The sequence below is a fragment of the Ailuropoda melanoleuca genome, chromosome 9 (assembly GCF_002007445.2).
Source record: "Ailuropoda melanoleuca isolate Jingjing chromosome 9, ASM200744v2, whole genome shotgun sequence".
Lineage (NCBI taxonomy): Eukaryota > Metazoa > Chordata > Mammalia > Carnivora > Ursidae > Ailuropoda > Ailuropoda melanoleuca.
In genome coordinates this window covers 55,440,031-55,467,988 of record NC_048226.1, presented here as the reverse complement: position 1 = coordinate 55,467,988, position 27,958 = coordinate 55,440,031, and the positions used below count along the sequence as shown (strand labels likewise).

The window sequence follows — 27,958 nt, the reverse complement described above, 5'->3', positions numbered from 1 at the left end:
AAATACTTAGGTTATTAAGAAGTCTAAAATGTTACAGTTAGAGGTAGATAACAGTCCCAAGTTTCCATGGAATCTAATAATTTAGTATCTGGACATCAAACAGATCACAGACTCCTTCATTATCATCTAAATTAAAGTTGTAGTCATCTGCCGGGGTAGGAGAAAGCCGTAAGAGAGGAAACACTGCAAGCAAAACAAATTCAGTGTTAAACACGGTTTTTACATACAGTTCATGATGTTCAACAAAATACTCTCAAATACATCTATCCAAATTAAATTACATATAATAATATTTTACAGTAGGAAAAGTAATTAATGACTTGTATCTAGTGTATATTTTGAAAGATTCTCATTTAAAGATTATGCATTGGTATGCATAGGTATAGCATAAGAAAAACAGGCTAAAATTTTTATAGAACTTGTCATGCTAAAATATGTGCTTCAAAAACATTGGTCAGGACACCTAAGTGGCTTAGCTGGTTAAGCATCTGCCTTTGGCTCAGGTTTTGATCCTAGGGTCCAGGGATGGATCCCTGCATCAGGCTCCCTGTTCATGGGTAGTCTGCTTCTCCTCTCCCTCTGCCCCTCCCCCCACTCATGCTCATTCTCTCTCTCTCTCTCTCTCTTTTCTCTCTCTCAAATAAATAAAATCTTTTTTTAAAAAATTGATCAAAGCATGTCCTCTGATCTGCTAAATAAGTTACTACTTTGAAGACAGAAGTAGGAACTCCACTTAATTTGCTGATGTGCTGTTTCTACAGAAATGTTTAATCTCAAATGGTTACTGTACTATTTGCTTACTTAACAGTTACAACTTCCTAGGTTTGGATATATTTGTTAGGAACCAGGACTGAATCCAAGAACTTAGAGAAAGGTGAAGCCAAGAGAATTATTATTAAAGTTATTACAAATATTTTTTGTATTTTTAAGATTTTTAAAAATTATTTCAGATTAGATGACAACTTGGCTAATGTTAGTAATAGTTCAGGTACTTCACATTGGTAGCTTGAAATTGGCCTTAGTGGGGATATTTACAAAACTGGGTTTTGAGATTACCTATATTATTTTACTCTTGGCCAAATTCTTCAGATGTGAAAAGGGCTAGTGTGGTAACTGTAGAAATTAACTCAGTGACGTAGTAATAAGTATCCTCTTATGGGCTCTTTTTTTCTCAAAATGCGAGAAAATAAAAATTCTGAAGGATGCCTCTGGCTTACTATGAAGTGGGAGATTTTTCGTGAATCATCATAGTATTTAAGCAGTTAAAAAATATAGGTTCTACATTTCTTTTAAATCTTACGCCCCTTATAAATTCTAGAAAAGCATTATTGATATATAAAGTAGTAAAATTTTAAACTACTTACCATCAGAAGACATTAACTCATCAATGATATCTCCACTAATAGATCCTGCTGGAAACAGAGATGTGATAAAGTTTTGTTACATTTCTATTTATACATTTTACTTTATTTTATTTTATTTTAAAACAGCAAGTAAGTATCTTTTTTTTTTTTTTTAAAGATTTTATTTATTCATTCGACAGAGATAGAGACAGCCAGCGAGAGAGGGAACACAAGCAGGGGGAGTGGGAGAGGAAGAAGCAGGCTCATAGCAGAGGAGCCTGATGTGGGGCTCGATCCCAGAACGCCAGGATCACGCCCTGAGCTGAAGGCAGACGCTTAACCACTGTGCCACCCAGGCGCCCCTCTATTTATACATTTTAATAGTAAAAAGCAGTTATATTTAAATGCAGCATATATTTACGGTATATATTAAATAGTTAATTTAAACAGCAGCTTGATTAACAACACAGTGTTAAGTAATAGACCTTTATGGAAAGATGGCATTTTCATGAGCACCAGCTCTGTGCTTGGCATTACTTTTAAACTTCCAAACTCAAGACATAAATCAAAAGACTCATCATCGTTGTCCCAAAACTGACTCAATTTTACAAAGTCAGTGGTACCATAATTCTCCCAGTCACCCAACCTTAAAACTTCAACAACTTTTTATCTCCAGATCTCACATATCAAAGTTATTTTGCCTAAACAATATTTCTCAAATCTTTATTTCTCTTTCCAATCCTATTATCACCCATTTTAGCTTTAATGTTCTCTGCTGGTTGCATAACTACAGACATCAGATCTCTCAGTCTCCATTGCCTCTAATCTTTTTGCTTCCCTAAAGCATCTGCCCTAATCTTGTTACTCCTGTGCTCACCAGTGTACAGTTCTAAGTATGCTGCTTCCCTGCTCACAAATCCTCATTGGCTTTTGGGCTAAAGTCCCAGCTCAATCTGATATTCAAGGTTCTCTCTAATCTGACCCCAAATTATTCTTACTACTATTGCTAAATACAAAACCATATACAGAAATTTTTTAATGTTTTGTGGAGGCTGATGCACTAATTGTGTCTAAGTTCAACCACATAAAACTTGCCTGTCTTCATATATCCCCCATTAGATTATAATTAGGTCATAAGCTTTTTAAGGAGTACACTTTCCACTGTGCACCCCCATTCTATATCTGACAGTATAGAAATAGTTACAGAGGAAGTAAAGGAGGACAAGAAGCTGAAAAATATTCTGTGTCCAGTTAGTTCTTTACAGCCTCATTCTTAACTATTGTGAACTCCCAGAGTAGTAAGACTCATTCCACATTCCAATGAGATGCATGCCAAAGGTAAAAATAAACATGGGATTGTATACAATGTAGTTTTTAATGATATGCAGTATCACATCCAGACTGGCGTGACTAAGTCTAAGTCATTCATTCAGCAACCACTGAGAGAATATCTGCCATGGGCCTTTTATTTGGAATCAGTAAGGAGTTGCTAAATACCTAGCCATGTAACTACGGGAAAAAATTGAGTGTCAAGGAAATTTATATAATTTAGATGTGGACCCTATTCCTAATGCCCAGTTTTTAGAGTTTTAGTTATTTTCATTTCAGATTAAACAATTTAGGAAGGTAAGATTTCCAAAATTGGAGTTGAGACCTTTTTTCAACTCTATAAAACTAAGCTTTCCAAATAAAAAGTATAACAATAAGGAATATGAAAAAAGGAGGCAAATGTCATTATATTGTATACCAGTTTGATTTTTCTTAAAGGTAATCAGAACACATTTCAATCATTTTATCCTAGAGTGACTAAGAAAAGAACCTTACAAAGTAAACCTCTGATAAAACAAAACCCTGATATATATATAAATAGTAAAAATGGGGAAAAATGAACAAATTTCGATTAATTCCAAACATGGAAAACTGCACACTTAGGCCCACTACCTATTTTTTCCTTGCTCACTGTTTATAAGTCTACACAGTCTTAACCACATTATACCATATTCAATTGTATGTGTCTGAATGTACAATCGGATTGTAAGTCTATGTTACCTAAGAAACAAATCTGTAGTAATATAATTAAAGGCAGGATCTGTTTTTAAATTTTCCTCATCATACCTACCCCAGTGTTGGGCAGGCAGGAGACATTAAATACTTATAAAGCTTACCATTTTGTCTCCTGTGTTTGGTAACAGAATAGCCATAGCTGACAAATTCAAAAGAGCTCACCAATTTGTTTAATACGGTATTCATATTCTCCCTTCTGACTTTTTAAAACAAAGGCTCTAGACCCACCTGATGATAAATCTGTGGCTGGTGTCTGTTGAAGATTTTGGCTTCTTTCGGAGACATGGTGCTCAGACAGATTCTGAGTCGCTATGCTGGATTTCTGTGGAGTCGCTGGTGTGGGGGGCTGAGAGGAGGGTTGTGTGAGGTCATCAGGTGGGGGGACAGGAAAAACCACAGGCTTAGACGAATTGGACTCTTTATTTATAAGCAGCACGTGGATAGGTCCTGAATGACTCTTTAGATTGATCTGGTATTTCTTTTGTCCATTCTGACCCTTTAAAGTTATTGGGTATAAACAAATGAATAAATATTAACATTTCTAACTACCTTGGAACATTAAAAATTAAGATACGCAAAGCTATTAGGGACTAATTGTTATATAGCATAGAATTATATATAGCAGAGTCAATAAATGTCTTTGACTCAACTAGAAAATGTTTTGAAAAAGACCCAATTTAAAGCAATCTATTATTGTTGATATTTCAGCTGAACTTTTTGCTCAGGATTGTTATATCAGTTATAGAGAAAGTAATTTTAACTGATTTTTTCAAGATTATTGACTAAATATCATTACTCATTCCTTGATATTTTCTAGCTCAAAATCAAATTTGGGGGCGCCTGGGTGGCTCAGTCGTTAAGCGTCTGCCTTCGGCTCAGAGCGTGATCCCGGCGTTCTGGGATCGAGCCCCATGTCAGGCTGCTCTGCTGGGAGCCTGCTTCTTCCTCTCCTGCCCCCCCTGCCTGTGTTCCCTCTCTCTCTGGCTATCTCTCTCTGTCAAATAAATAAATACAATCTTTAAAAAAAGAAATCAAATTTAATAAAACTTATAATCAAAATGTTAAATGATTCAGTCACTAATATAATTTTACTAAAGTCACCCAAATTCAGATATCCATACTTTCAGGTAGAAAACTTGAAAGCAGTAATTTGGAAGTGTTTACACACAATTAGTTCTTGTTCAGCTAAAGAGAAAACATTTGTCCCTCTTAACACACTAGATCCATTTTAAGAAAAGTAAAGTTATCCTACATACCATTTCTGGAATAGGTACCTCCAGCTGTGTACCAGAAGGTGCTTGAATGGCCAAAAGTGTATCACCTGGTGAAAAAAATATTTTTAAATTTTAGAAAATACTACTGATCTTGGAATACAGTGGCAAGACTATGGACTCTGGAGTCAGAATGCTTGGGTTTGAAAACCAGGGTAGGTGACCTTGGGCTTTGGTTCCTAATTCTGCAAAATAGGGGATATATAACTTACTGCGTAGGTTTGTTTTGAGGATTAGATGAGGTAATACATGTAACAGTAGATCTTAGAAGAGGGTATATACTCAGTGTTAGCTCTATTATTCTCATTAACAAATTCAGCTCAGGTTAATTTTGCTTTCATTCAGTCTTGTATAAAGTCTGAAATTCTTGAAATCTTTAGCCTCAAATAACATTGTTTTCTTGAGATTTTTAAATTACTTAAGTGACTAGGGATACTAGAGATTAGGTATGACACTGTGAAATCTTGAGCTTAAGTGAACTTAATTTTAAGGCTAAATTCTACAGACGACTCTGTTTGAGTTGAAGATTAAAAATACTTTCCCCAAACTTTCTTAAAAAGCTCAGGATAGGAGTGCCTGAGTGGCTCAGTCAGTGAAGCATCTGCCTTCGGCTCAAGTCATGACCAGAGTGCTGGGATCAATTTCCCGCATGGGGCTACCTGGTCTGTGGGGAGCCTGCTTCTCCCTCTCCTTCTGCCCCTCCCCCTGCTCATGCTCTGGTGCTCTCTCTCTCTTGCTCTCTCAAATAAATAAGTAAAATCTTAAAAAGAAGAAAAGAAAGCTTAAGACATATGGTGGCACAGTAAAGCAGTAAGTCCACACATATTGTCAACATAGTCTTGGAAAATAGGATTTCACTTGGCAAGGTGCTTGACAGATCTTTTTTTATGTGCATAATACACAAGACTGTCCGTTTAACAACCCATGCATAACTAAATATAAATATGTATGCAAAATTTCATTTTACTTGTGTTATGATTATGGGAATACAGCCCCCCTCCTGCTATAGTTACTAATACACTGTATTATGCTTTCAAGGCGAAAGCATGGAGGCAGGGGATGGAATAGGGTTAGGAATAGTTGTCCTTTTTTTTTTTTTTTTTAAAGATTTTATTTATTTATGTGACAGAGAGACAGCCAGCGAGAGAGGGAACACAGCAGGGGAGAGGGAGAGGAAGAAGCAGGAATAGTTGTCCTGGTTGTAAAATGGATTCACCTAACTCTGCCCTCATGCTTTCTTTGAGTTCATTTGTGACCAGCACACTTGCTGCATACAGTTTCATAAACAGTGCCAGTGAGAACCATGTTTTGTTCAGATTTGGTCACTGGCACTACAATTCTATGACTTTGAGACTGCTGTTTAATCTCTCTCCGACTTAGCTACCCCTACCACACACAGTTTACACCTACCAATGCAGTCAATGAAGTGAAAACTGAAAAGCAGTTATTGCCATGAGAACAGAAACAAAAGCAGCCTATAACTACAGAGCACCGTAGAGTGACACAAAATGTCCACAGTCCCTGAAAATAATGACGTGGGGTGAGTTGCCTGGGGAATGTTGAATCACTCTACGCTAAATAGGTCATCAGAGGAAGAATGTTAGAACAAACTGACTAACAGTACTTACCATTAAAGCAATTACAGATGTCTTCATGAGTTACATAGGAAAATGTACTGTCATAAGAATTAAGGAACAACATGTATACCAAGGTCTAAGCATTTAAATTAAGATAAATCTGCAGGCCAAAACAAAATGCCCAAGTGCATGAAGGTACTGCCACACATGGTAAGATTAAAAAAAAATAAATAAAGTCTTTAGGCCGGAAAGGCAAAGACAAAGGCCCATAAGAGGAGTGCCCATCCTTTGCTCTGAGAAGAAGACACTTGATTTTTCTGTGACATTTGAGGACCTTTGAGAGAGAGATGAAAAACAGTGCATATTGCTCACGGAGACAGGGCTTCTAGATGGGAAGATATCAGTGGGAAAATGATGCTAGGAGTGGAGAGTGACCAGATAGGCCTGCAAATTGAGAACATTCCTGGGTCATGGTATAGGGAACTGGGAATGGCCAGAATCTTGGAAAGCAGTGCAGCAAAGTCCAAGGTCAACTAGTTCAATGGTTTTTGTATCTTGGGGCTCCACAAGGCACAGCTTGAAAACCCCATTGTTATCACACTGTTAAGGAGCTTTGATCCATAGAAAGAAAAAAGCAAATGAGATCATGGACTTATTTAACAAATTACAAAACAACATAAAAAAATTAATTCTATACATTGGTCAAAAATTCATGAGAGGTGGTAGAAAGATAAATGCCATTAACAGGTTCCATAAGAATACAGGCAAGTTTGCAAATCAAGAGAATCAGTGGTATTTAAGAGAACAGTGATTTTTAAGAAACACATGAAGTATATCACTAATTTTTTCCCCCACATAATATGATAAATACATCAGCCTTGGTCCCCAACCTCAAGTAGGTACTTTCTTTGAGTTAATATTAGGCAGAAAGTATCCTGGATTGACTGCAGGCCCATGATATTTTATTTTCAAGCCAAAATTAGTTTTTCAAAACTTGGAGAGTTACTGAATTTTTACCACTTCAGAACATTGACCGTAATTATTTAAATATACCTATGCATTTAACAATGACTTTAATATTCAGCGACCCCCTAAGCACACTTTAGCTAGCACATCACATCCTATCAATGGCAGACTGAAAGTAGATGAATTTTTTTTCTCAATGCAACACAGAATAATGTTAATAGATGTATTAGTAGCTTAAGAGGTAAAAACTTTTCAAATATTAGTATAAATTATTAGAATGATATTGTAAAATTAAAATATTATATTCACTTATAAAACTTTTTAAAACACTAGAATAAAGTAACTGATCTTCAGACTAGAAAGTATATAAATACCAATTCTATGGCTATATGTGTAACTTATTTAAAAGGATATCTATTATTAATGGAGTCGTCCATCACATTTTTGATGCTTTGCTGTAGCCACAACTTCTGCTGATCAAGTTCTCTTTCCTTCAGTTCTAGATCTTCAATTTCAGCTTTAAGATATCTTAATCTATCTATGACTTCTTTAGTATTACAGCCAGCACCTACACCTCTTAAAAACATATGAGAATTAATATTTCCCGTATCAAGCCTAGGTTAACATCACTTAATTTTTATAGTAATAAAAACTCAGTAATTTATTCCAGACAAAAATCTTTATAATCTTCTAAAAATCAAGCATTAAAATCCTTAGAAAATGTAAACATATCCCTGAATATATTTGCTTAGAAAATTTACTGGCAAGAACAATCAAATTATAAAAATTCTCAATGCTTTTGCCATACAGAAAATGAAAATTTTTATCAAGTCCAAAAAGAGTTCTCAGTTTGTTCTAGAATGGTGTTTGTCATCTGAAAGGCCAGGCTAGTGACTGGCACCAAAAAGATGTCAAAGCTAAATAATCACACCTGGAAGTGTCATGACATAGACTAAGATGCTGGTAAAATAAATTACAACCTTTAAAAATTTTGGTGAGATTCTGGCTTCAAAACAAAACAAAAAATTTAAGGCCAAAGGGGACAAATTTGCAGAACAGAAAGTATTTTTTACATTCAAACATAAAACCATACAACAGTTAACAAATGACAATATGCACTTCAATCAACTACCATATATAAGGTACATATTCTATATACAGGACATAGTTCTTATTCTTAAGGAGTTTATGTTAGTTGGGCAGTTAAACACTTAGGCAGAGAGGGATTAATAATACAATGCAGTATGCAGTGTGTGCCAAACAAGTGACTTGAGGGAGAAAGGGAGATGTGAATTTTCAGAGTGTAAATCAAACAGTGAACAGAGTAAGGGAACATGCCAACACAGGAGTGACATATACAGAGGCCCAGAGCGGTGTCCAGGGAAAGACAAGGGGCCTGGTGAGACTAAAGGGCCAAGAGAGAGGATTTAGGAGAGCTAAACAGTAGAAAAGTCAGATTTTATAGAGCATTAGGAAGAAAAATGAAGGTTTTAGAGTAGGGCACTGGTTTGTAACTTACTTCCATTGTATGCTATTTTTTGACTTTTTTTCAATCAGGTCAATTCCCTCCAAGACATTGGTGATATCGTAAATTCTTCTTTTTTGTCTCACAGCCAAAGTATCTGCAGCCTGTTTTTAAAAAGGGGAGAGAGGGAGGCAAAGGACAATGACATAAAGGACAATTCATATTTTAAAGCCAAAAAGGGTTGATTATTAAGTTCACAGCATGACAGCCCAATCCCAAATTTGAGCTGGTCAGTTGCTTGGGAACAATAGGTGGGTATGGTCAAAGCAGCCCTCAAACATTGCAAATACCAAAGAAATTATTCCATTTAAAAGCCAGCAGATGTTAGAGTGGGGAAAAAATACATCAAGGGTCTTGACACAAGGCCCACAGAAATAAAAGAACACAATAAGAATACTTCATGTCACCTTATGGACTAATCCCGAGGAGGAATACTAATTGTCTACCCATGTCACTTCCTATTTTATTTCTCTGTTCATAAACAGTTTTGTCTAAAAACAGCCTTGTTTTTTGAAACTTGGAAAAATTATATCTCAGCAACCCGTTAATAATTAAGTCTAGAGACTTGGGGGAAATTCTAGATTATACATACACTTGTACTACCGAAATATACTATCTACATTTTTTAAACTCACAATGAAAATGGAGGAGTGAATCATGCCATCCCAACATAAAGTATAAATACAAGAAATTAAAATCTACAGCACAAAGTTGGGGTACCAGCAGATATAATACAAAAGCTTGGTAGTTTGACTCAACAAAAGTAAGGTCAACAAAAATATTTCATGCTACCATGTTATGAATAAATGCAGGAATGCTACACTGTTTCTCTAATTGGTTCCCACTCACATTTATGAGCTTTGTTCCCCAATGGGATAGACAGAACCCTAAAAAAGAGGTTATCCTACAGTTTTTCAGGGTGCATTAGACAATAACCTATCTTGAATGTGGAGTCACATTGAGACTAAGAGTGATAAGAGTCATGGTAGCAATGAAACAACACATTTATGTCCTTACTGACAAAATTCAGCACATTATCCAAATTAATGAACAGAATTTAGTTTCATATAATTGGTTACCAGCTCTCCCAAGGCATCACTACTTTCTTGATTCTTTAAAAACACAGGCCACACACACACACATGCACACACACACACACACACACACACACACACAATCCAGGGCAGCATATTATTTGCAATCTGGACCTTCTCTCTACAGGAGCAAGTGTGACCAAGTTCACAGGCATTTAATGTCAATTCTATCAATCCATTTACTGTGCTACCAAATTACCAAGTTACCACAGTTCAATTAATCATTCAGGTCTTCAGGAAGGGGATTCATGCCTCAATCAGTGGACCAGGAGAATAAGTAAGATGTGGCAGAAAGAATGAAGAAGCAGAAACTGAGGCTCTGAGTCCCCAGCTCTGACTAGTTTGGTTCCATCTCTTCTAGAGAACCAGAAAATTAAAAGTAGGACTAGGCAGGACTAGGCATGGTTTCATTGATCTCCTCTTCCCTTGTACTTAGCAATTTCCTTCCTGTTTTATCAACCTTAATAAAGTTGCTTGATTTTGAGGCTGTTTTTCTCCTCCTGCAAAGTTAACTGTAAAAATCTGAAGTTGAGGGTTCATCTCTCCCTTCCCTCCGAGGAGGCCTTCTTGAGAAGTAACCCAGAGCACTTCAAGCCTGCTCTAGTTATCCGTATCTATGTACTCACAAAAGCCTTCACAACCATAGCAACAGTTCGCCGATAGGGTATTAGGACATGTTTGTATGAACCAGACTGGAAAAGCTATCCAAGGTCATCAGGCAAAGAGCCATCAGAGCTCACTTTTAGATCAAAATGTTTTAAAGTTTATAATCTATAATTTATTACTGTTTAACATTACAAATTTCAGTCCTTTATTTCCAAAACTAAACATTATTTCTTAAATACTTTCCTATTTAAGTATATAAACACATAAATGACCAGCACGTACAGAACGTTATCACTTAAAAAGGCTCTCCAGGAGGTTTTTCTTTCAGCAGCCCCATCATTCTTTGGACATTAGGTTCTGGAGTTCCAGCAGACAGAGATCCAATCCCAGCACCACTACTTCCTATCTTCAGCTGGTCTCAGACTCATGAAGCCTCATTTCCTTTTTTGTAAAATGGGGTAATAATATATCTGCATTGTGGGGATTAAACCAGATAATCTTAGCACAATGTCTGCTGCATAAGGAATACTTCAATGCTGGAAAGAAATAGCTTCATCAACAAATACAGGTTGAAGGAGTGGATCGTGGATGAGATTTAGAGTTTGTGTGTATACGGACCTATCCCATTTTATACAGTGTTTCGAAAAGCTGTGTGAATTCTTAAAGTTTTATGAAGTAATTCAAGACATCATACTCAATAGAATTATACAATGAATCACCACCAGCAGCAGCCTCATTCATTTGTTTAGCATCTATGATGTGCCAGGCTTGTTCTGTGTCATACGGGTAGAGTAGTAACAGAACAAAGTCCCTGCCCTCAAAGAGGGGGAAGGAGTTAATAATATGCAAATCATTATGTTAGGAGGAATGCATGTAGGGGCTATACTTAATAGAATTTTAACGCTCCCTGAATAAGGTGGCATTTGAATTGAATGGAGAAGTGACCCTGGAGAACATCTGACAGGAAGCAGCAAGTGCACAGGCTCTGAAGTGGGAATATGCTTATTTCCTTCAAGGAAAGACAGACTAGCCAGTATGACCAGAACAGTGAGTGAGAGGGAGAACAGTGAGAGAAAGGGGGGAGGGGAGGAAAGGAGGGAGATAAAGCAGGGTGGGGGGAGGGAGCGAGAGATAGAGATAAAGAGGATAACACTGGATAGCAAGGGGCCAGATCACTGGGGTCTTGCAGGCCATTGTGAAGACTTCAGCTCTTATTCCCAGCGAAATGGAAAGCCACTGGAAGGCTTCAAGCACATGGTGATTTGATGCCATGTTTTAAAAGCTTCTCTCTGGCTGTTCTGGGTAGGAAAAAAGAGGCTAGTGAGAAAGAAAATGGCAACAATCCATTTGAGAGATGGTAGTGGCTTGGATGAAGGAGTAGATGTGGACGTTGTGAGAAATGGTGAGATTTGGGATACATTCTGAAGGGGTAGCAAGCAGTAGGTCCAGAGAGCAGAGTCAAGGTAACTGCACAAGTTTTTGACATGAGCAGCTGGAGATGAGGAAGACTGCAGAAGAACAGGTTTGAGGCACTAGAAATCAGGAACTTGGCTTTGGATAATTTGACCTCCAAGGGGAGAAGTTCAGAAGACCACTGGACATGAGAGTGTGTGGGTTAGCAGGGAAGTCCAAGCTAGAGATATAATTTCAGTAGTCATAAGTAAATAGACATTTTAGGTCACAGGATGGAATCCATTGGATTCACCTAAGGAGATAAGAATAGAAAGAGAAAATGTCTAAGGGTTGACCCCAGGGTACTCCACTGTTAAAGATCTGGGACATGAGGAGCAACTTGACACTGAAGTAAGAGAACTAGAAAGTGGAGTCTTGGAAGCCAAGCGAAGAGTGTAAGAAGGAGTGAACCGGTCAAGTACCACTGTCAGGGTAAGTCAGATGAGCAGTGAGACCTGATCATGGATTTGACTTTGGCAAGTCACTGGTGATCTTGGTCTGAGCTGTCTTGGCGGAGTAATGGAGTCAAAGCCTTAATGGAGAGATTCCAACAAAGAGTGGAAGGAAAGCTACAGCAGACAATTCTTTTGAAGAATTCTGATGCAAAGACTAAGAAGAATGGGGCAGTAGCTGTAGGGGGTTGTGGGGTCCCTCCAGGATGTTCTTTTAAAGATGGGAGCTAATTCAACATGTAAGTTATGCTGATAAGAACCATCTAGTAAAGGGGGAAGAAGGATAATTAACCATGCGGGAGAAGGGACTGCTGTAGGTAGGCAAGGGAGAATGTGAATCAGAGGAGCTAAGGATTAGCCTTAGATAATAATAACAGGGCATATTAATAACTGCATTCCAGCCGAGTGCCCAGTGCAAATGTAGGTACGAAAACAGACAAGGTTGGGGGAGAGTTTAGACATTTCCTTCTCGTTGCTTTCTATTTTCTTGTAAGTGGAGGTTGGTGCGGGGGGGGGAAAAAAAAAAAAAAAAAACGGCAGGGGGGGGGTTGGGGCGGGGGGGGGGGTGTGAAGAGGGGAGGGGATGGTTAATGGTTTAGAAGATGAAATATTCATCTAGGAGAGTTAGAGAGTAAGTACTGTAGAAGCAATGCTGGACCCAATCTTAGTCCTCTTGAAGTTAGTTGCTATGAATTTAAACTGAGACCCATGAGCATCGGTGTGCACTTTTCTCCAGCCCTGGAGAACAGCCTGGCTACTGACAAGGGGCAGGCAGAGAGCAAAATGGATGCGTCCTCAACCCATGTTGCCACATGGCTATTGAATAAATGCACATGTGCATGCAACAAATTTGCTTCAAAGGTTACATTTGCTATTATAGATTTGACCTATAAAACACGAAGGAAACATCTATTTGTACCAAACCAACTCAATTTGGAGGGGGGGGGGAATAAACAACTCTCTGAAAGAAATACATCTCCCCTCCAAATATTAAATCCTTTTCTAAAAATATGTCACCAATTGCAAACAGAGTGGTATCTATATGTGGAACAAAATTAAAGCTTGTGATGCTTTTTAGAGGTGGGTAAGATAAATCAGGAGAACTGAGAGAGATCGCATGCAAGTGCTAAAAAGGGCTTTAAGAATTTCCTGGCCCCACCCCTTCACTTTAACAAATGAGTCCACTAAGACCCAATGTCAACTCCGGGGGAGGGAGAGAGATTATGTGGTGGGTTTATTTGAGTTAAGATTAGTTGCAGCTCACTTGTTCAACAATGTTCTTCTGATGGAGCATGATGTTGCATTCAAATGCGCTAACATACAAACAATAACTATGGGAAACATCCCGTCTTTCAGGTTCTCCATCTGCAAAGCAGGTACTTTACTTTCTTCCAGGACCATAAGTGTCAACACATGTGTACTCAAATGTTTCAGCTACTGTGCTTCGGAAACTAACGCTACAGTAAGTGGGGCCAGAATCCAAAAGTAAAAAATGTGCCATGGAAACACTATATAAAGTCAATTAATTATATACACATGTGCACACACAGATGATAGGATGCTGACGATAAGGTAAAAAGAACACAAGTGATGCTACCAGAGTGCCCATAAAATATTTTTAAGATTTTTTAAAAACTGAGGGAACTCACTTTCTCCTGTGCCATATGGTATTTTCTTTTGCTCTATCTTATGATAAGGTTTGGATTATTAGCTAATTTCAAATATTGTTAAAGATAATTAACTTAGAGAATGTCTGATTTCAAATCACAGTTAAGGACCATTTATAAGCCAGTAATGGGATAACTGTGTAATAGGATCTTCCAAAGTATATCATCTAATATAATGCTCACACTATTTTTTAAAGTAGGTACCATTCTCCTCATTTAATAGGATACAGACTCATAAAGCTAATGGATAATCAAATGGAATTTGACATTAATTATATATTCATGAAATAAGTTTGTGGCAAAACATTTTCAAATGGGCCCTGTAACTTCAAGATTTTAAATAAGTCAAAATTCCCAAGCTAAAAATATTGCACTGAATAAACAATTTAAGCACCACTGGTACTTGTAACAAAAGAATTGTATAATATCTAAGGCTGTGGGTAACACCTTGTGTTAGAGAATGAGGTATAAAAATGGAAACAGTCCCATACGGTAAAGTGTTATAAGAGGTTGAAAAAAAGAGAGATTACTTAAGGTGGAAGCAAAAAGGAAAGTTCCTGGAAGAGGCTGCTATGTGCTTTCAATGGGTCTACAGGGGACGTTAAATCAATAAGGAAATTAAATACCAAAAATAAAGAAATAACTTTATGGATACAAAGGCCTCCCTCAAAAAGCAGCACGAAGCACTACAGTATTTTAATTCCTACTCAGTTTCCTGCCCCAAAGAAATTCCTCCTACAAAAATCTCCAGGGCCTTTGCTACCCCAGACTGTCATTCCTAAATATGATATTCATATATACGTACCAATATTTTTGAAATGCATAAGCTTTAAAGTTGTTCTAATTTTTATGTTTAATCTGTTTTTATTGCAGTATAGTTGACATACAATAACTTATTAGTTTCAAGTGTACAACTTAGTGATTCGACACTGATATATATATTGTGATCACCATGTTAAACCTAGCTACCACCTGTCACCACACAAAGTTGTTACATATTATTAACTATATTCCCGTTATACTTCGCATTCCTCTGTCATTTATTTTATAACTTGAAGCTTGAACCTTTTAATAAACCCTTCATATGCTTATATAAAGAAACTCGTTGTACTGTTTTACTCAAGTCACCAAAGATTACTCAGAAGAAAAAAGAAGATATTTGATAAAGTATCTATTTAAGTAGCAAAAGCCTGCTGAAACTGAATCTATAAATTGCAAACTCTAGATTACTTGTCTAAGTCTTCCACTGCTTTGGAAATTCTCTTCTCATAAGTACTAACTTTTTAAAACAAGAGCAAAGTTAAGGGTGCGTCTGCTATCCTATCACTTGGATTTGCCCCTGCACATTTTATATCATCCTGCTGGTGGCTGGCACATTAGTGAGAGGCACGGGCTCTGGGACAGGCCTTACTAACTTTATGACCCTGGGCAAGTTACTTAGCCTCTCTGTGCCTCCATTTCCTGATCTGTATGACTGTTTTTGTTTTTTTTTTAAGATTTTATTTATTTGACAGAGAGAGACAGCCAGCGAGAGGGGGAACACAGCAGGAGGAGTGGAAGAGGGAGAGGGAGAAGCAGGCTCCCAGCAGAGGAGCCTGACGTGGGGCTTGATCCCAGGACTCCGGGATCACGCCCTGAGCCAAAGGCAGATGCTTAAGGACTGCGCCACCCAGGCGCCCCTGTATGACTGCTAAGATGCTGTTATGTCATGATTAAATGAGTATATCTGAAACACTTAGAAGAGTGCCTGGCACACGGTAATCATTACAGTTGTGTTAGCTATTATCACTATTATTGATCCAATTTCTCCCCTAAAGTACTAAGAAAATTTTGTTCTTGGAAGGTGTATCATGGAACAAAATAGAACACCCCTACCTATTTCACTAACTCACTCACTTTAACACTTTAGAAGGTAGTCAAGCTCAATGAAGTAGGAAAAAAGGCTTCTGAAGAGCAAAAATAGATATAAAAATGTGTATTTCACTACTCAAAACATTCATCCAATTTGGATCCTACTCACTCCTTCTTTTATATGATTCCTAACAGTTGGGCTATTTAAGTTCAATGTCCACAGGAGAAATGGAAGTACCATCTGGGATAGTAGGGAGGCACCTCGGAGCAATCAAGGGACAAGAGAGAAACTATAGAACGGACAAAAACTTACAAAGCAGACAAAGCTGAGGCCACTGGACAAGACAGCAATTCAACACAGAAAAGCCTTGAGGCAGGGCGCCTGTGTGGCTCAGGGGGTTACGCGCCTGCCTTTGGTTCCCCATGTAGGGCTCCCCGCTCAGCAGGGAGCCTGCTTCTCCCTCTCCCTCTTCTCCCACCCCACCCTCCCATTCGTGTTTGCACACACACACTCTCTCTCTCTCAAATAAAATCATTTCAAAAAAGCTTGAGGCTATCATCTCCCAAAAAATACAAAAACTAATATTCATCATGAGTATCTTGACCAAAAAAGTAAAGTCATCACAGTGTTTTCAGTATAAGACAACATAGACTTGTGCAATGCATTCTGGAAATTTTTCCAACCAAAATCATTAAATTTTTTTTGTAAGAAATAATGTTATTGGGGTGCCTGGCTGGCTCAGTCGGTGAGGCATTCGACTTCTGATCTCAAGCCCCACATTGGGGGTAGAGATTACTTAAAAATTTAAAATCTTAGGGGCTCCTGGGTGGCTCAGTTGGTTAAGTGTCTGCGTTCAGCTCAGGTCATGATCCCAGGGTCCTGGGATTGAGTCCCGCATCAGGCTCCCTGCTTGGCGGGGAGTCTGCTTCTCCCTATGCCTTTCCCCTTGGCTTGTGTTCTCTCTCTCTCTCTCTCCCCCTCAAACAAATAAATAAATAAAATCTTAAAAAAAAAAAAAAAAGCATCTGCCTTCAGCTCGGGTCATGATCCCACCATTCTGGGATTGAGCCCTGCATTGGGCTCCCTGCTCAGCGGGGACTCTACTTCTGCCTCAGCCTCACCCTCTGTGTGCTTGGGTGTGCTCTCTCTCTCTCTCAAATCAATAAATAAATTACAAAAAATTTTAAATCTTAAAAAAAAATCTTTATAACAACAAGTATTTTTTTAAAAAAGAATTTTACTAATCGATATAAATTCTCAGCTAACCAGAAAACTCAGCTATGGACAAAATCTCATTACCTAAGGGATAAACAATGGTTTCAGGACACTTGAATTGGTCATACTGAAGACGCATATTTGAGTCAGATGTGGATCTTTAAATAAATCTAAAAAATCTCAAGGAATTATAGTGAATGTCAACTCTGACTGAGTTACATACAACTTTCATGTTAGCTTCCTTCATAACTGTGACCAACAGCCTATTCTGAAAACTGGCTAAAATCCTTCAAACTTACCAAGGCATCTCTTTCTCAAACACATACCCCCCAACACACACACTCATGCACATGTATATACACCAAAATGTCATAAATTTCCTTCACAGGGTACTTCTAAATGTTGACTCTCTAGAATAAGTACAAATGAAAAATGATTTGACTATCTCAATAATTAAAACTGATATAAGTATGAAGAACACAAATTAAAACATGGGCAAAAAATGAAATTACACCAAAAAAAATTATTAACATTCTTGAAAAAGGTTTCAAACTTTTAATGAGTTATGGAAGGAATAATCAAATGAATGCAAACTAAAACAATGAAAAATTATATCTACACAAAGACTTGTACCTGGTCATAACAGCCCCAAATTAGAAGTAACAGGTGAATGGATAAGCAAAGTGTAGTATATCCATAAAACAAGATACCACAAGGGGATAGAAAGGAATGAGCTACTGGTATACGCAACACTCACAGGTGAAGCTCAAACACATCCTGCTGGGTGAAAGAAGCTAACAGAGTACATACTGTGAGTTCACTGACATGAAAAGACCTATAAAGACCATTTTCATTCAAGAGAACAGAATAATGGTTATTGCAGGGGAGGGTGAGGCTGGGGACTATATGGGAGGAGGCTTAGAGAACTAAAACTGGAGTGATTATTTTCATCTGGCTGTGGTGGCTACAGGTATAAGCATTTGTCAAAACCATTGAGCTGTGCACTTAGAATGTGAGCACTTAAGTGTATGTATATATATCTATAAAGTCAACAAAAAATACTGTTATTCATCACCATTCAAATTTGCAAAATATGAAAACATCCAAATACGTAGTATTCTTCCTTCCTTATCTATCTAATCTATTATTGATCTAATAAACACTTATTTCTCTATTATTTATCTAACAAATACCGGTATAGTGCTTACTATGTACCAAGCACTGTTTAAATGCTTTATTTTTTTTTTAAGATTTTTATTTACTTGAGAGAGAGAGAGAGAGTAAGCAAGGGAGAGAGAGAGAGAGCATAAGCAGGGGTTAGAGGAAGAGGGAAGGGAAGAAGCAGCCTCTCCTGCTGAGCAGGGAGCCCGACGTGGGGCTTGATCCCAGGACCCTGGGGTCATGACCTGAGCCAAGGGCAAACACTTAACCAACTGAGCCACCCAGGCGCCCCTGTTTAAAATGCTTTAAACTCACTTTAGCAACTCCTATAATAACTATATACGGTAGATATTATTGTTTGCACTTTCGCAAGAGGAAAGCGAGCCTTGGTAAGTTGCTCAAGTCCACTGAACGTGGTAAAGTCAGGATATAAATGCAGGGTGCATGTTTTTAACCACTATGCTGTGCTACTTTTGATGTGGTAAGGTGGCTGGCATGAAGGCATGCTGCTAGTGGAGTGTAAATTAATATCTTTTTGTAAAGCAATTTGGCAATGTTCATCAAAGGCCTTAAAAATGTTTATTATCCTTTGGATCTAGCAATTCTTTAGTGCAGATTATCGAAAGTGGAAATAATTCAAAATGTCTAAATACCCAAAATGTTTTCTGGGCCTCTGTTGCTAAATCCAATGGTTACCACAAAGTCTGGAATCTTCTGCAATTCAAGACACTCATTGGTGAGGCAGGGGTGATTATCCCACGTACTACTGCATCTAAGATGATAAAATAGTTAAACTGAGACCATAGGGTTTAGAGAAATGGCCAAATGACTGTGTATTTGTGTAGAAATGTGCTCCAGGCAGAGGGAAAAGCCTGGGCAACAGCCTGAAGGCAGAGAGGAGAGGGCATGTGAGCATGCTAGGACGGTGGGCCTGGACCTCATCAGAGGAGGGAGGGCCAGAGGAGGAAGTCTTGTAGGTGTTTAGATGTTGTTCTAAGTAGAGGAGCAACATGACCCTGAATTCTACAATTCTTACATGTATCAATGTCATTAGACTTGCTGAGTCCCTTAGGGCCAGCTCAGCTCCCACCTGTTCCCTGCTTTGATGGCTCTCATATCACCAATCCCCAGGGCACACACAATAGGTGCTTCCATACCCAGTAGGTGCTTCCGTTCCCTGACTTTTCTCTACAACTGGAAGCTGCAATCTGCTAAAGGGGCTGAGGCACACAATGGTTAACGCCTATTTGTTGAATGAGACGGGAAAAAGACTAGAAACAACTATATACCTATCTATAAGAAAGGTTAATTCTGACTACTGTGATGGATATAACTTGTGAGGCCATCACACATTATGTTTATAATTTGGGAAGATAAAAGTTTGACCTCAGCTATAACAAAAATGTAACAAATTGAAGAAATATCAAAAACCAAAGACAGTGGTTCTCTTTGGGTGATGGCATACTGGGTAACTTCTATTTTAATCTATTTCTGAGCTTTCTACTATTTGTCTGTTACCTCAATAATTATACTGTAAGTTTAAAACAGTGAATAAGAAAAAAATCCTCCCTTCCACAAACATATTAAGGTTAATATATAAAGAGAGGATAATTGGGAAAATTCAGTTTTAACTGGCAAAACCTGAAAAAAACAATATATTTATAAAAAAAATATTTCCTATATTAAAGAAACAGCATAGTACAATTCACACACCAAAGTATATGTGATCCATATCGATAGGCAACCCTATTCAAACATTTCATTCCTTTAGCAGCTAACAAGTGCTTGACTTTTATAATTCATCCTTGGATTGTGATATTATTCTCAAAAACACCACTTTATGCCATTTAGTACTCTTGATATTAAAGTAGACTTTATCTGGAAATTATTACTTTCAAAACACCACTTTATGCCATTTAGTACTCTTGATATTAAAGTAGACTTTATCTGGAAATTATTACTTTCATTCCTAATTTCTTTTCTTTCTTTTTGCCTGGTAGACCATAAACTTTCTGAGACTCCTGTTGGCAGGTTTCTTATAAACAATAGACGCCTGAATTCTTTTTCATCTAAACAACTTTATTCAAGGGGCACCTAGATGGCTTAGTCAGTTAAGTGTCCGACTCTGATTTCTGCTCAGGTTATGGTCTCAGGGTCTTGAGATCAAGCCCTGTGTCAGGCTCCGTGCTGGGATTCTCTCTCTCCCTCTGCCCCTCCTCTTCAGCCACTGTCTCTCTCTCTCTCTCTCTCTCTCTCTCTCGAAAGAAAAATAGTAATAACAAAAAAAGCCCAACTTTATTAAAAAGAGAAAGGAATTGAATACATTCACATGTAATATAGAAACAGGTTTCAATTATCACTCATTTGATGTATTTTGTGTGTTACGCTTTCCCAATGTTATCTCTTATTCTTTTCATGGACTTAAGCTGTGTTATTTTCCCCCCTAAAATGAGATAGCAGTTCAAAGTGTGTTTCTGGTCTGTTAATAGTTACCTTTAAACTTTCAGTAACATTCATATATGCTTAGCATGGTGGTTCAGGGCATCAATTCCGGTATCAGACCAGCTGGACTTCTATGTCACTCACTGTGGCTATTTTTTTACAGTAAGCTCTGCACCCAGTGTGGGGCTGAAACTCACAACCCTGAGATCAAGAGTCACATGCTCCACTGAAAGAGCCGGCCAGGTGCCCCAAAAACTTTTTTTAAAAAAGTAAGCTCTATGCCCAGTGTGGGGCTTGAAGTACTATGGATAGTGACTGTCACTTAACCTCTGTACACCTCACTTTCCTATCAGCAAAAGGGAGATAATCTCTCCTTTATACTTTTAAGGATTGAGTGAGTTCATATAAGGAAAGATTCTGGCATAGTGCCAGTCATTTAGCACTAATATTAATAATAACTTTTATTAGTGTTGTACAGCTAGTCCCCTGAGAATTTTTTTCCATTTAGCCAAGCATCTAGTATTGATGTTACACCAGAACAGATGTGTCCAGATCAGCTTTCTATGCATATTTAGTAATTGTATTTTTTAGAGCAGACTTAGGTTCACAGCAAACCTGAGCAGGAAGTACCGAGTTCCCACATGCCCCTGCCACCACACATGCATAGCCGCCCCCACTATCAGTATCCCTCACGGGAGTGGGGCGCTGGTTAAAACTGATGAACCTACACTGACATGTCATTATCACTCCAAGTCCACAGTTTACATTGGGTGCATTCTTGGCGTTGTACATTCTATGGGTGTTGACAAATGTGTCATGACATCTGTCCACCAATACAGTGTCATACACAACAGTTTCACTAAAAATTCTCTGTGCTCTGCCCTCTCACTCTGGCAACCACAGATCTTTTACTGTCTCCATAGTTTTGACTTTTCCAGGATGCTATATACTCAGGATTAATACAGTAAGTGGTCTTTTCATATCAGCTTCTCTCACTTAGTAATACACATTTAAAGTTCTTCCATGTCTTTTCTTGGCTTATAGCTTTTTTTTTTTTTTAAGCATGGAATAGTATTCCATTGTCATAATGTGCTAGCTTATTTATCCATTCACCTACCAAAGGATGTCTTGGTTGCTTCCAAGTTTTGGCAATTACAAATAAAGCTGCTATACACATTCATGTGTGGGTAGATACAAGTTTCCAACTCAGTTGGGTAAAGACCAGGTAGTGTGACTGCTGAATCATATGGTAAGAATATGTTCAGTTTTCTAAAAACTGCCAGTCTTCCAAGGTGGCTGTACCATTCTGCATTCCCACCAGTAATGAAGGAGAGTCCCTGTTGTTCCACATTCTCGCCAGCATTCAGTATTGCTTGTGTTTTGTGTTATCTTGGCATTCTAATAGGTATGTCATAGTATCTCGTGTTGTTTTATGTTTCTTTAATTTTGGTAACATACACATGACATAAAATTTATCATCTTAACCATTTTTAAGTGTACAATTCAGTAGTTTTAAGTACATTCACACTGACATGCACAATTCTTCTCATCTGGCAAATTCTATATCCATAGTATTAGTTTGCTGGGACTGCCGTAACAAAAGACCACAGACTGGGTGGCTTAAACAACAGAAATTTATTTTCTTACAGTTTTGGAGGCTAGAAGTACAAGATCAAGGTGTTGGCAAGTTTGGTTTCTTGAGAAGCCTCTCCCCTTGGCTGGCAGATGGTCACCCTTTCGTTGTGTCCTCACATGGGCTTTTCTCTGCGGGGATGAATCCTGGTGTCTGTGTGTCCAAATTTCCCTTCTTCGAAGGACACCAGTCTGACTGGATTAGTGCCTATCCCAATGACTTAATTTTAACTTCATCATCTCTTTAAAGGCCCTATCTCCAAATATAGTCACATTATCAGGTACAGAGGATTAGGGCTTCAACATATGGATTTTGAGAGGACACAGTTCAGCCCATAACGTGTTGAACCATTAAACAAACTTCCCATTCTTCCCTTCCCCTAGCCCCTGGCAATCACTCTTCTATTTTGTCTCTATGAACGTGACTTTTCTAGTTACTTCATGTAAGTGGAATCATACAGTATTTATCTTTTTGTAACTAGCTTTTGTCTTCAAGGTTCATCTATGTTGTAGCATGTGTGAGAATTTCCTTCCTTTTTAAGGCTGAATAATCTTCCATTATATTTACATATCACATTTTGTTTATTTATTCATCTGTTGATAGACACTTGTATCGCTTCTATCTTTTGGCTATTATGAATAATGCTATCAATATGGGGTATACGGTTATCTGTTTAAGACCCTGTTTCTAAATCTTTGGGGTATGGGGTGCCTGGGTGGCTCAGCCGTTAAGCGTCTGCCTTCAGCTCAGGTCATGATCCCAGAATCCTGGGATCGAGCCCCACATCGGGCTCCCTGCTTGGCGGGAAGCCTGCTTCTCCCTCTCACACTCCCCTTGCTTGTGTTCCTTCTCTCACTGACTCTGTCAAATAAATAAAATCTTAAAAAAAAAAAAAAATCTTTGGGGTATACACTCAAAAGTGAAACTGTCTCAGTGAAACTGGGAATTTTTAAGCATGCCCTAAAGTTCTGGCTGTCCCACTCATATATCTTTCCCTAGGCTAATCTTATCTTTATCCTGTGACACCAAATCTTTGCTTTGTGTCACAAACTAAGGCCTTAGATTAAATTATTTATTTCTTCCAGGGAATGTATTGATTAGCTAACCATAAATGGGTATGAGTCAGGGCATGTATTAATTAGCTAATCATAAATGGGTATGAGTCAGGGACCCATGAGATAAGGAACATTATAAATATTTTATCATTTTAACCTAGGTATCATGCAGGCAATTTGTAACAGAAACAATTATAATGCAATCTTTTTTTTTTTTAAAGAGTTTATTTATTTATTCGACAGAGATAGAGACAGCCAGCGAGAGAGGGAACACAAGCAGGGGGAGTGGGAGAGGAAGAAGCAGGCTCATAGCGGAAGAGCCTGATGTGGGGCTCGATCCCATAATGCCAGGATCACGCCCTGAGCTGAAGGCAGACGCTTAACTGCTGTACCACCCAGGCGCCCCATATTACAATCTTAATCATGCTTTAAAATCCAAAGTGGCACCCAAATGACAATATATAGAAACTCGGTTAGAAATTATATTTAATAGGAATTTCCAAAACAATAATAGATAGTTGTGACTGTCTTAACAGTTCTTTAAATTCTTCTGGATAAGTAGAACCCTAGTTTAATTTGTGAAATAATGTGGAATTTGCCATCAATACCCTCATTTTTAAAAGAGGAGCTTAGGTCACCTGGGTGGCTCAGTAGGTTAGGCTTCTGACTCTTGATTTCAGCTCATGTCATGATTTCAGGGTCATGAGATCAAGCCCCAAGTCCGGTCCATGTTTAGCATGGAGTCTGCTTGGGATTCTCTCTCTCCCTCTCCCGCTGCTCCTTCCCCTGTTGCGTGGGTGCATGTGCTCATGCTCTCTCTCTCTTTCTCAAATAAATAAATAAATAAATAAATAAATACATAAATAAAACCTTAAAAAAAATTAAAGCAGGAGCTCGATACGTCCCTCTTTTGCCATGGGTAAAAGGATAAAAATAATCATGTGTTTTTCTTTAGAAGAAATATTCCATGTTCCTACACAGATGAAAAACTTAAATGAGAGAAGTTTTTGGTTTTTTCAAGGAATACTAAAAGGCAGTATAGCATAAGCAACAGAAAAATGTTCTACTTTCAAATCTTACTCTGTCACTTTCTAGTGTGTGACACTGGGCAAGTTACTTAATCTATCAATTTTCTCATCCAAGAAATAGGGATGTTAAGCCCAAATTTCCAAGTTGTTAAGAGGATAAAATTAGTTAATATATGTAAAAAGCCTGGAACAAACTCTCAATAAATGCTAGTTATTAGCAGCATAATTTGGCAAACCAGATAGCTTGAGAGGCATGAGGGATAATGTGTCATCTCAATGGAATAAAAAGATGTAAATAAGCCACACCCACTTTAGTAAATAAGGCCATATAGTGTGGGTGTGGGAGATATGATATAAGTTTCACAAACCACTTTCAAAGTGTTTCTAATCCCTCCTAACTGTTAAGGTACACTCGAACAGCTTTATTAGAATTTATTTATTAAGCTACATCCTCAGGTATATTATGAAGAAGAAATGCATCACCAAGATACAGCATATGTTCTTGTTTTTCAGTAGTAGATGTCATGGTTCACAATAAGAAACATCGTTGGAAAGATTTCACTGTAAGATTTTTATATAAATAAGATTTCACACATATATGTAAATAAATGAAAAATATATGTAAATAAATATGTGTATTTTTCATGGACATGTGAAAAAGAATGATACTCGAAGTGCTTTTTAGGAGTAAAAAATCATTAACATAAAGAGACATAATGTTACTGCAGAAACCTTTGAAACTTTTAGGAAAGTTCCAGGATGAATCAAACAATGCTGCTACCATAAATTAAACTCCACTTCCTACTCACTTTCTCTGTGACTTCGGGAGAACCCGTACATGACTTTCAATGAAACAAGAGGAAGCCAAAGAATTTAAAGGCACGTAAGGCGAAGGTCCATCATATTCCCAGGTGAGTTGAGAAAGAAGCCCTCAAAGTTAAGCCCCGAGTTCAGCTGTATCTGGAAAACTCCAAACTTCCCTGATTCCCTTTACTGAAACCACAGGTTATTTACACAGTAAATTCCGGATACAACTCAATGTCTAGATTTTGAATAGCAATTTGAAAGCCATATTTTGTAACATCTCTGGCTTTCTCTGATGACTTCATGACTTCCTTTGAAATTCTTTAAACCGAATCCATTTTAGTTCTTGACAATCTAAATACTATAGATATATATATATATATATATGCTAATAAGCACTTTCGGGGAGAAGAAAGGGAAGAAGCAGAGGGAGAAAAAAGCTGTAGAAAGAACAAGGAATTTCCAGAGTTAGGGGGGAAATTCCAGGAATAAAAAAGAAGATAGTAGAAACTACTTGCCAACAAGCAAAATGCACATGTCATGCTAATCTGAATTCAGATAATTCAATTCAACTATCACTTAATGATCACCTACTGTGCTCAGGGTAAGGAAAGGGCATTCAAAAATAAACATCACCCCCTAGCTACACTCAGGGGAGGGCCTCTAGCAGAAATCTTCAAGTCCCTGGGAGTCTTCCTCTCTACCTCCAGGGAGTACTACAGAATGCTCTCCTGCCCGGATGCTCTTTCCCTTGCTCTACGCACAACCTTAATGATACTAGTCACACTTTCAAAGCCAAGTAAGGTCGTCCCACTGGCACTCCCCTGGGGGCTGGGACCAATCAACAGTGTAAAATCAGAGTTTGGATACTGGGAAAATGCCTAGGAGGGGTGTGCAGCAATTAATGACTCGTTATTAATTTTTATTTGTTTTTAAAGCTTTGGTTCTTACTTAAACTTGGTGCACTGGTTGAATTTTAATTCAAGTAATCACATTCTCCTGTTCCTCAGCATTGTGGAATCCTTCCAAATCCTGCCTGAGACGGTTAAGTCATTTTGTTTAACCGAACAGCTTTTGATGCATGTTGTTGTTTGAAAAACTGTAGTAAAAGACGAAGCACACGTTCTCATGAAGCAGGAGTTTACTAAGCGCTTTCACCTCCTTGTGTCAAAGTTTCTAAAACATCTCCTTTCTGTGTGTTGGCAAATCTCACTTTTAGAAATCGGTATCAGATACCAAATTAAATAAACAATCAAATACCCCCTCCCAATCATCAGGATGATGAAAAGAAGTGGGCAGGGAAGCGGGTTTTTGTTTTTGTTTTTTTATTACTGGAATTATTTCAATGGGGACTGAGTGTGGAAAGTTCACTTTTTTCCCCTTTCATCCGGAAGAGGTGGCAAAATCGGGTTTTTTGTTTCGAACGGGAACACCGTCTCAACTAGAACAGCCTATTAAAACCATCAATTCCCAACAGCAAAATCGACCCCCAGGTGTCTGCAGGCAAAGTGCCCGGGTACCCCCTGCGCCTCTGCCACAGGTGGACGCGGAACAGCAAGGACCCTCGGTCGCCCTCGGGTTCCTGCGCCAGAAGCCACGCGGGCGCGCTCCAGGTCCTAGGCTCTTTGTCGAGAGCCCAGCGCGGCGCCGGGCCCTATTGGTTGTGCGGCCGATCAGGGCCATCCTGGTCCCTCGTCCCCCCCCCCCATCCCGGAGTCCTGGGCCTGGGCACCGGCCACATGGCCCTAGCTCTGGGGTCGCCCGGTCCCCGCGGGGCGCGTCCACACCACGCCGCCCGACCCACGCTTCAAGAGGGTGGGCTTCTTCGGAGGCCGCGGGCAACGAAGTCCGCCCCCATCCCCGCCTCCCGCTCTCACCGCTTTGAGATCCAGGACGCCGTCCTTGGCCTCCTGCAGCAGCGACACGAACTTGGTGGTGAGCAGCCCCAGGCTCTTCTCGTGCCTGCTGCTACCGCCTCCGCCGCCCCCGAGTTGAGGCGGCGGTGGCTGCTGCGGAGGCTGCGCCTGGGAAGGCTGCGGCTGCGGCCGCTGGCCCTGGCCCTGCCCCTGCGGCGCCTGCTGGCCCGAGCTCGCGGGCTCCGCCCGCCATCGCGTCCCCACGCCGCGGTGGTGCGGCCCCCGCGCCCAGTCGCTTGTCCGCCCCCGCGGCCACCTGCCGGGCCGGCTGTGCAGCGGCCGCTCCAGCCGCCGCCGGCAGAGAGCAGGACCAAGGGTCGCGGGCTCCTGCAACAACAGGTGCGCGCGCGGCGCCCACGGGACTCGGGGCGGCTGAGCGCGCCGGCCTCCGCCCCCTCCCCGAGCCCTGGAAGCGTGAATGAAGCCCACGACCGAGGGGAGGGGGAGTGGAAGCGAAGAGAAGGGGCAGCGAGGGGTGGGGACCCGAGTTTAAATGGCAGGAAGTGACGCCGCGGCCCGCCGTTGCCTGGAAACGCATTTTTCTGTGGGAAGGAGGAGCGAGCAGGGAGGAGGCGAAGCGTTGGTGAGTGTGTTTCACACTCGCCTCCCCGCTGTTCGTGAGCTACCTCGAAGGGCGAGGACCTGCCGGAGCGACAGCGGGAGAAAGCAAGGACATCTCTGGGGCAGAAAATCCCTATGCCCAGTGGCCATTAGTTTCTGAGCTCCGTTTGCAGAGCGGCAGGAGATCAGCTTTGGGTCGCTTATCGTCATTGGGTTATTATCTGCTGAGCGCTCTTCTCAAGCTTTAGAATCCATTGCAAACATTTCAGTGACT

The 27,958-nt window shown here is 39.4% G+C and overlaps 1 protein-coding gene across 1 annotated transcript; it reads right to left on the bottom strand.

The window, feature by feature from the left end:
- Nucleotides 1-7: 7 nt before the first annotated feature.
- E2F5 (E2F transcription factor 5) lies at nucleotides 8-27,894 on the bottom strand. Its single transcript, XM_034668508.1, has 9 exons — nucleotides 27,750-27,894; nucleotides 27,085-27,614; nucleotides 8,741-8,850; nucleotides 7,636-7,797; nucleotides 6,307-6,350; nucleotides 4,664-4,728; nucleotides 3,636-3,903; nucleotides 1,365-1,409; nucleotides 8-183 (listed from the first exon to the last, which is right to left on the bottom strand). The coding sequence occupies exons 1-9, from the start codon at nucleotides 27,892-27,894 to the stop codon at nucleotides 74-76; spliced, it is 1,479 nt and encodes a 492-aa protein (XP_034524399.1). The 3' UTR covers nucleotides 8-73.
- Between the last annotated feature and the right edge of the window lie 64 nt (nucleotides 27,895-27,958).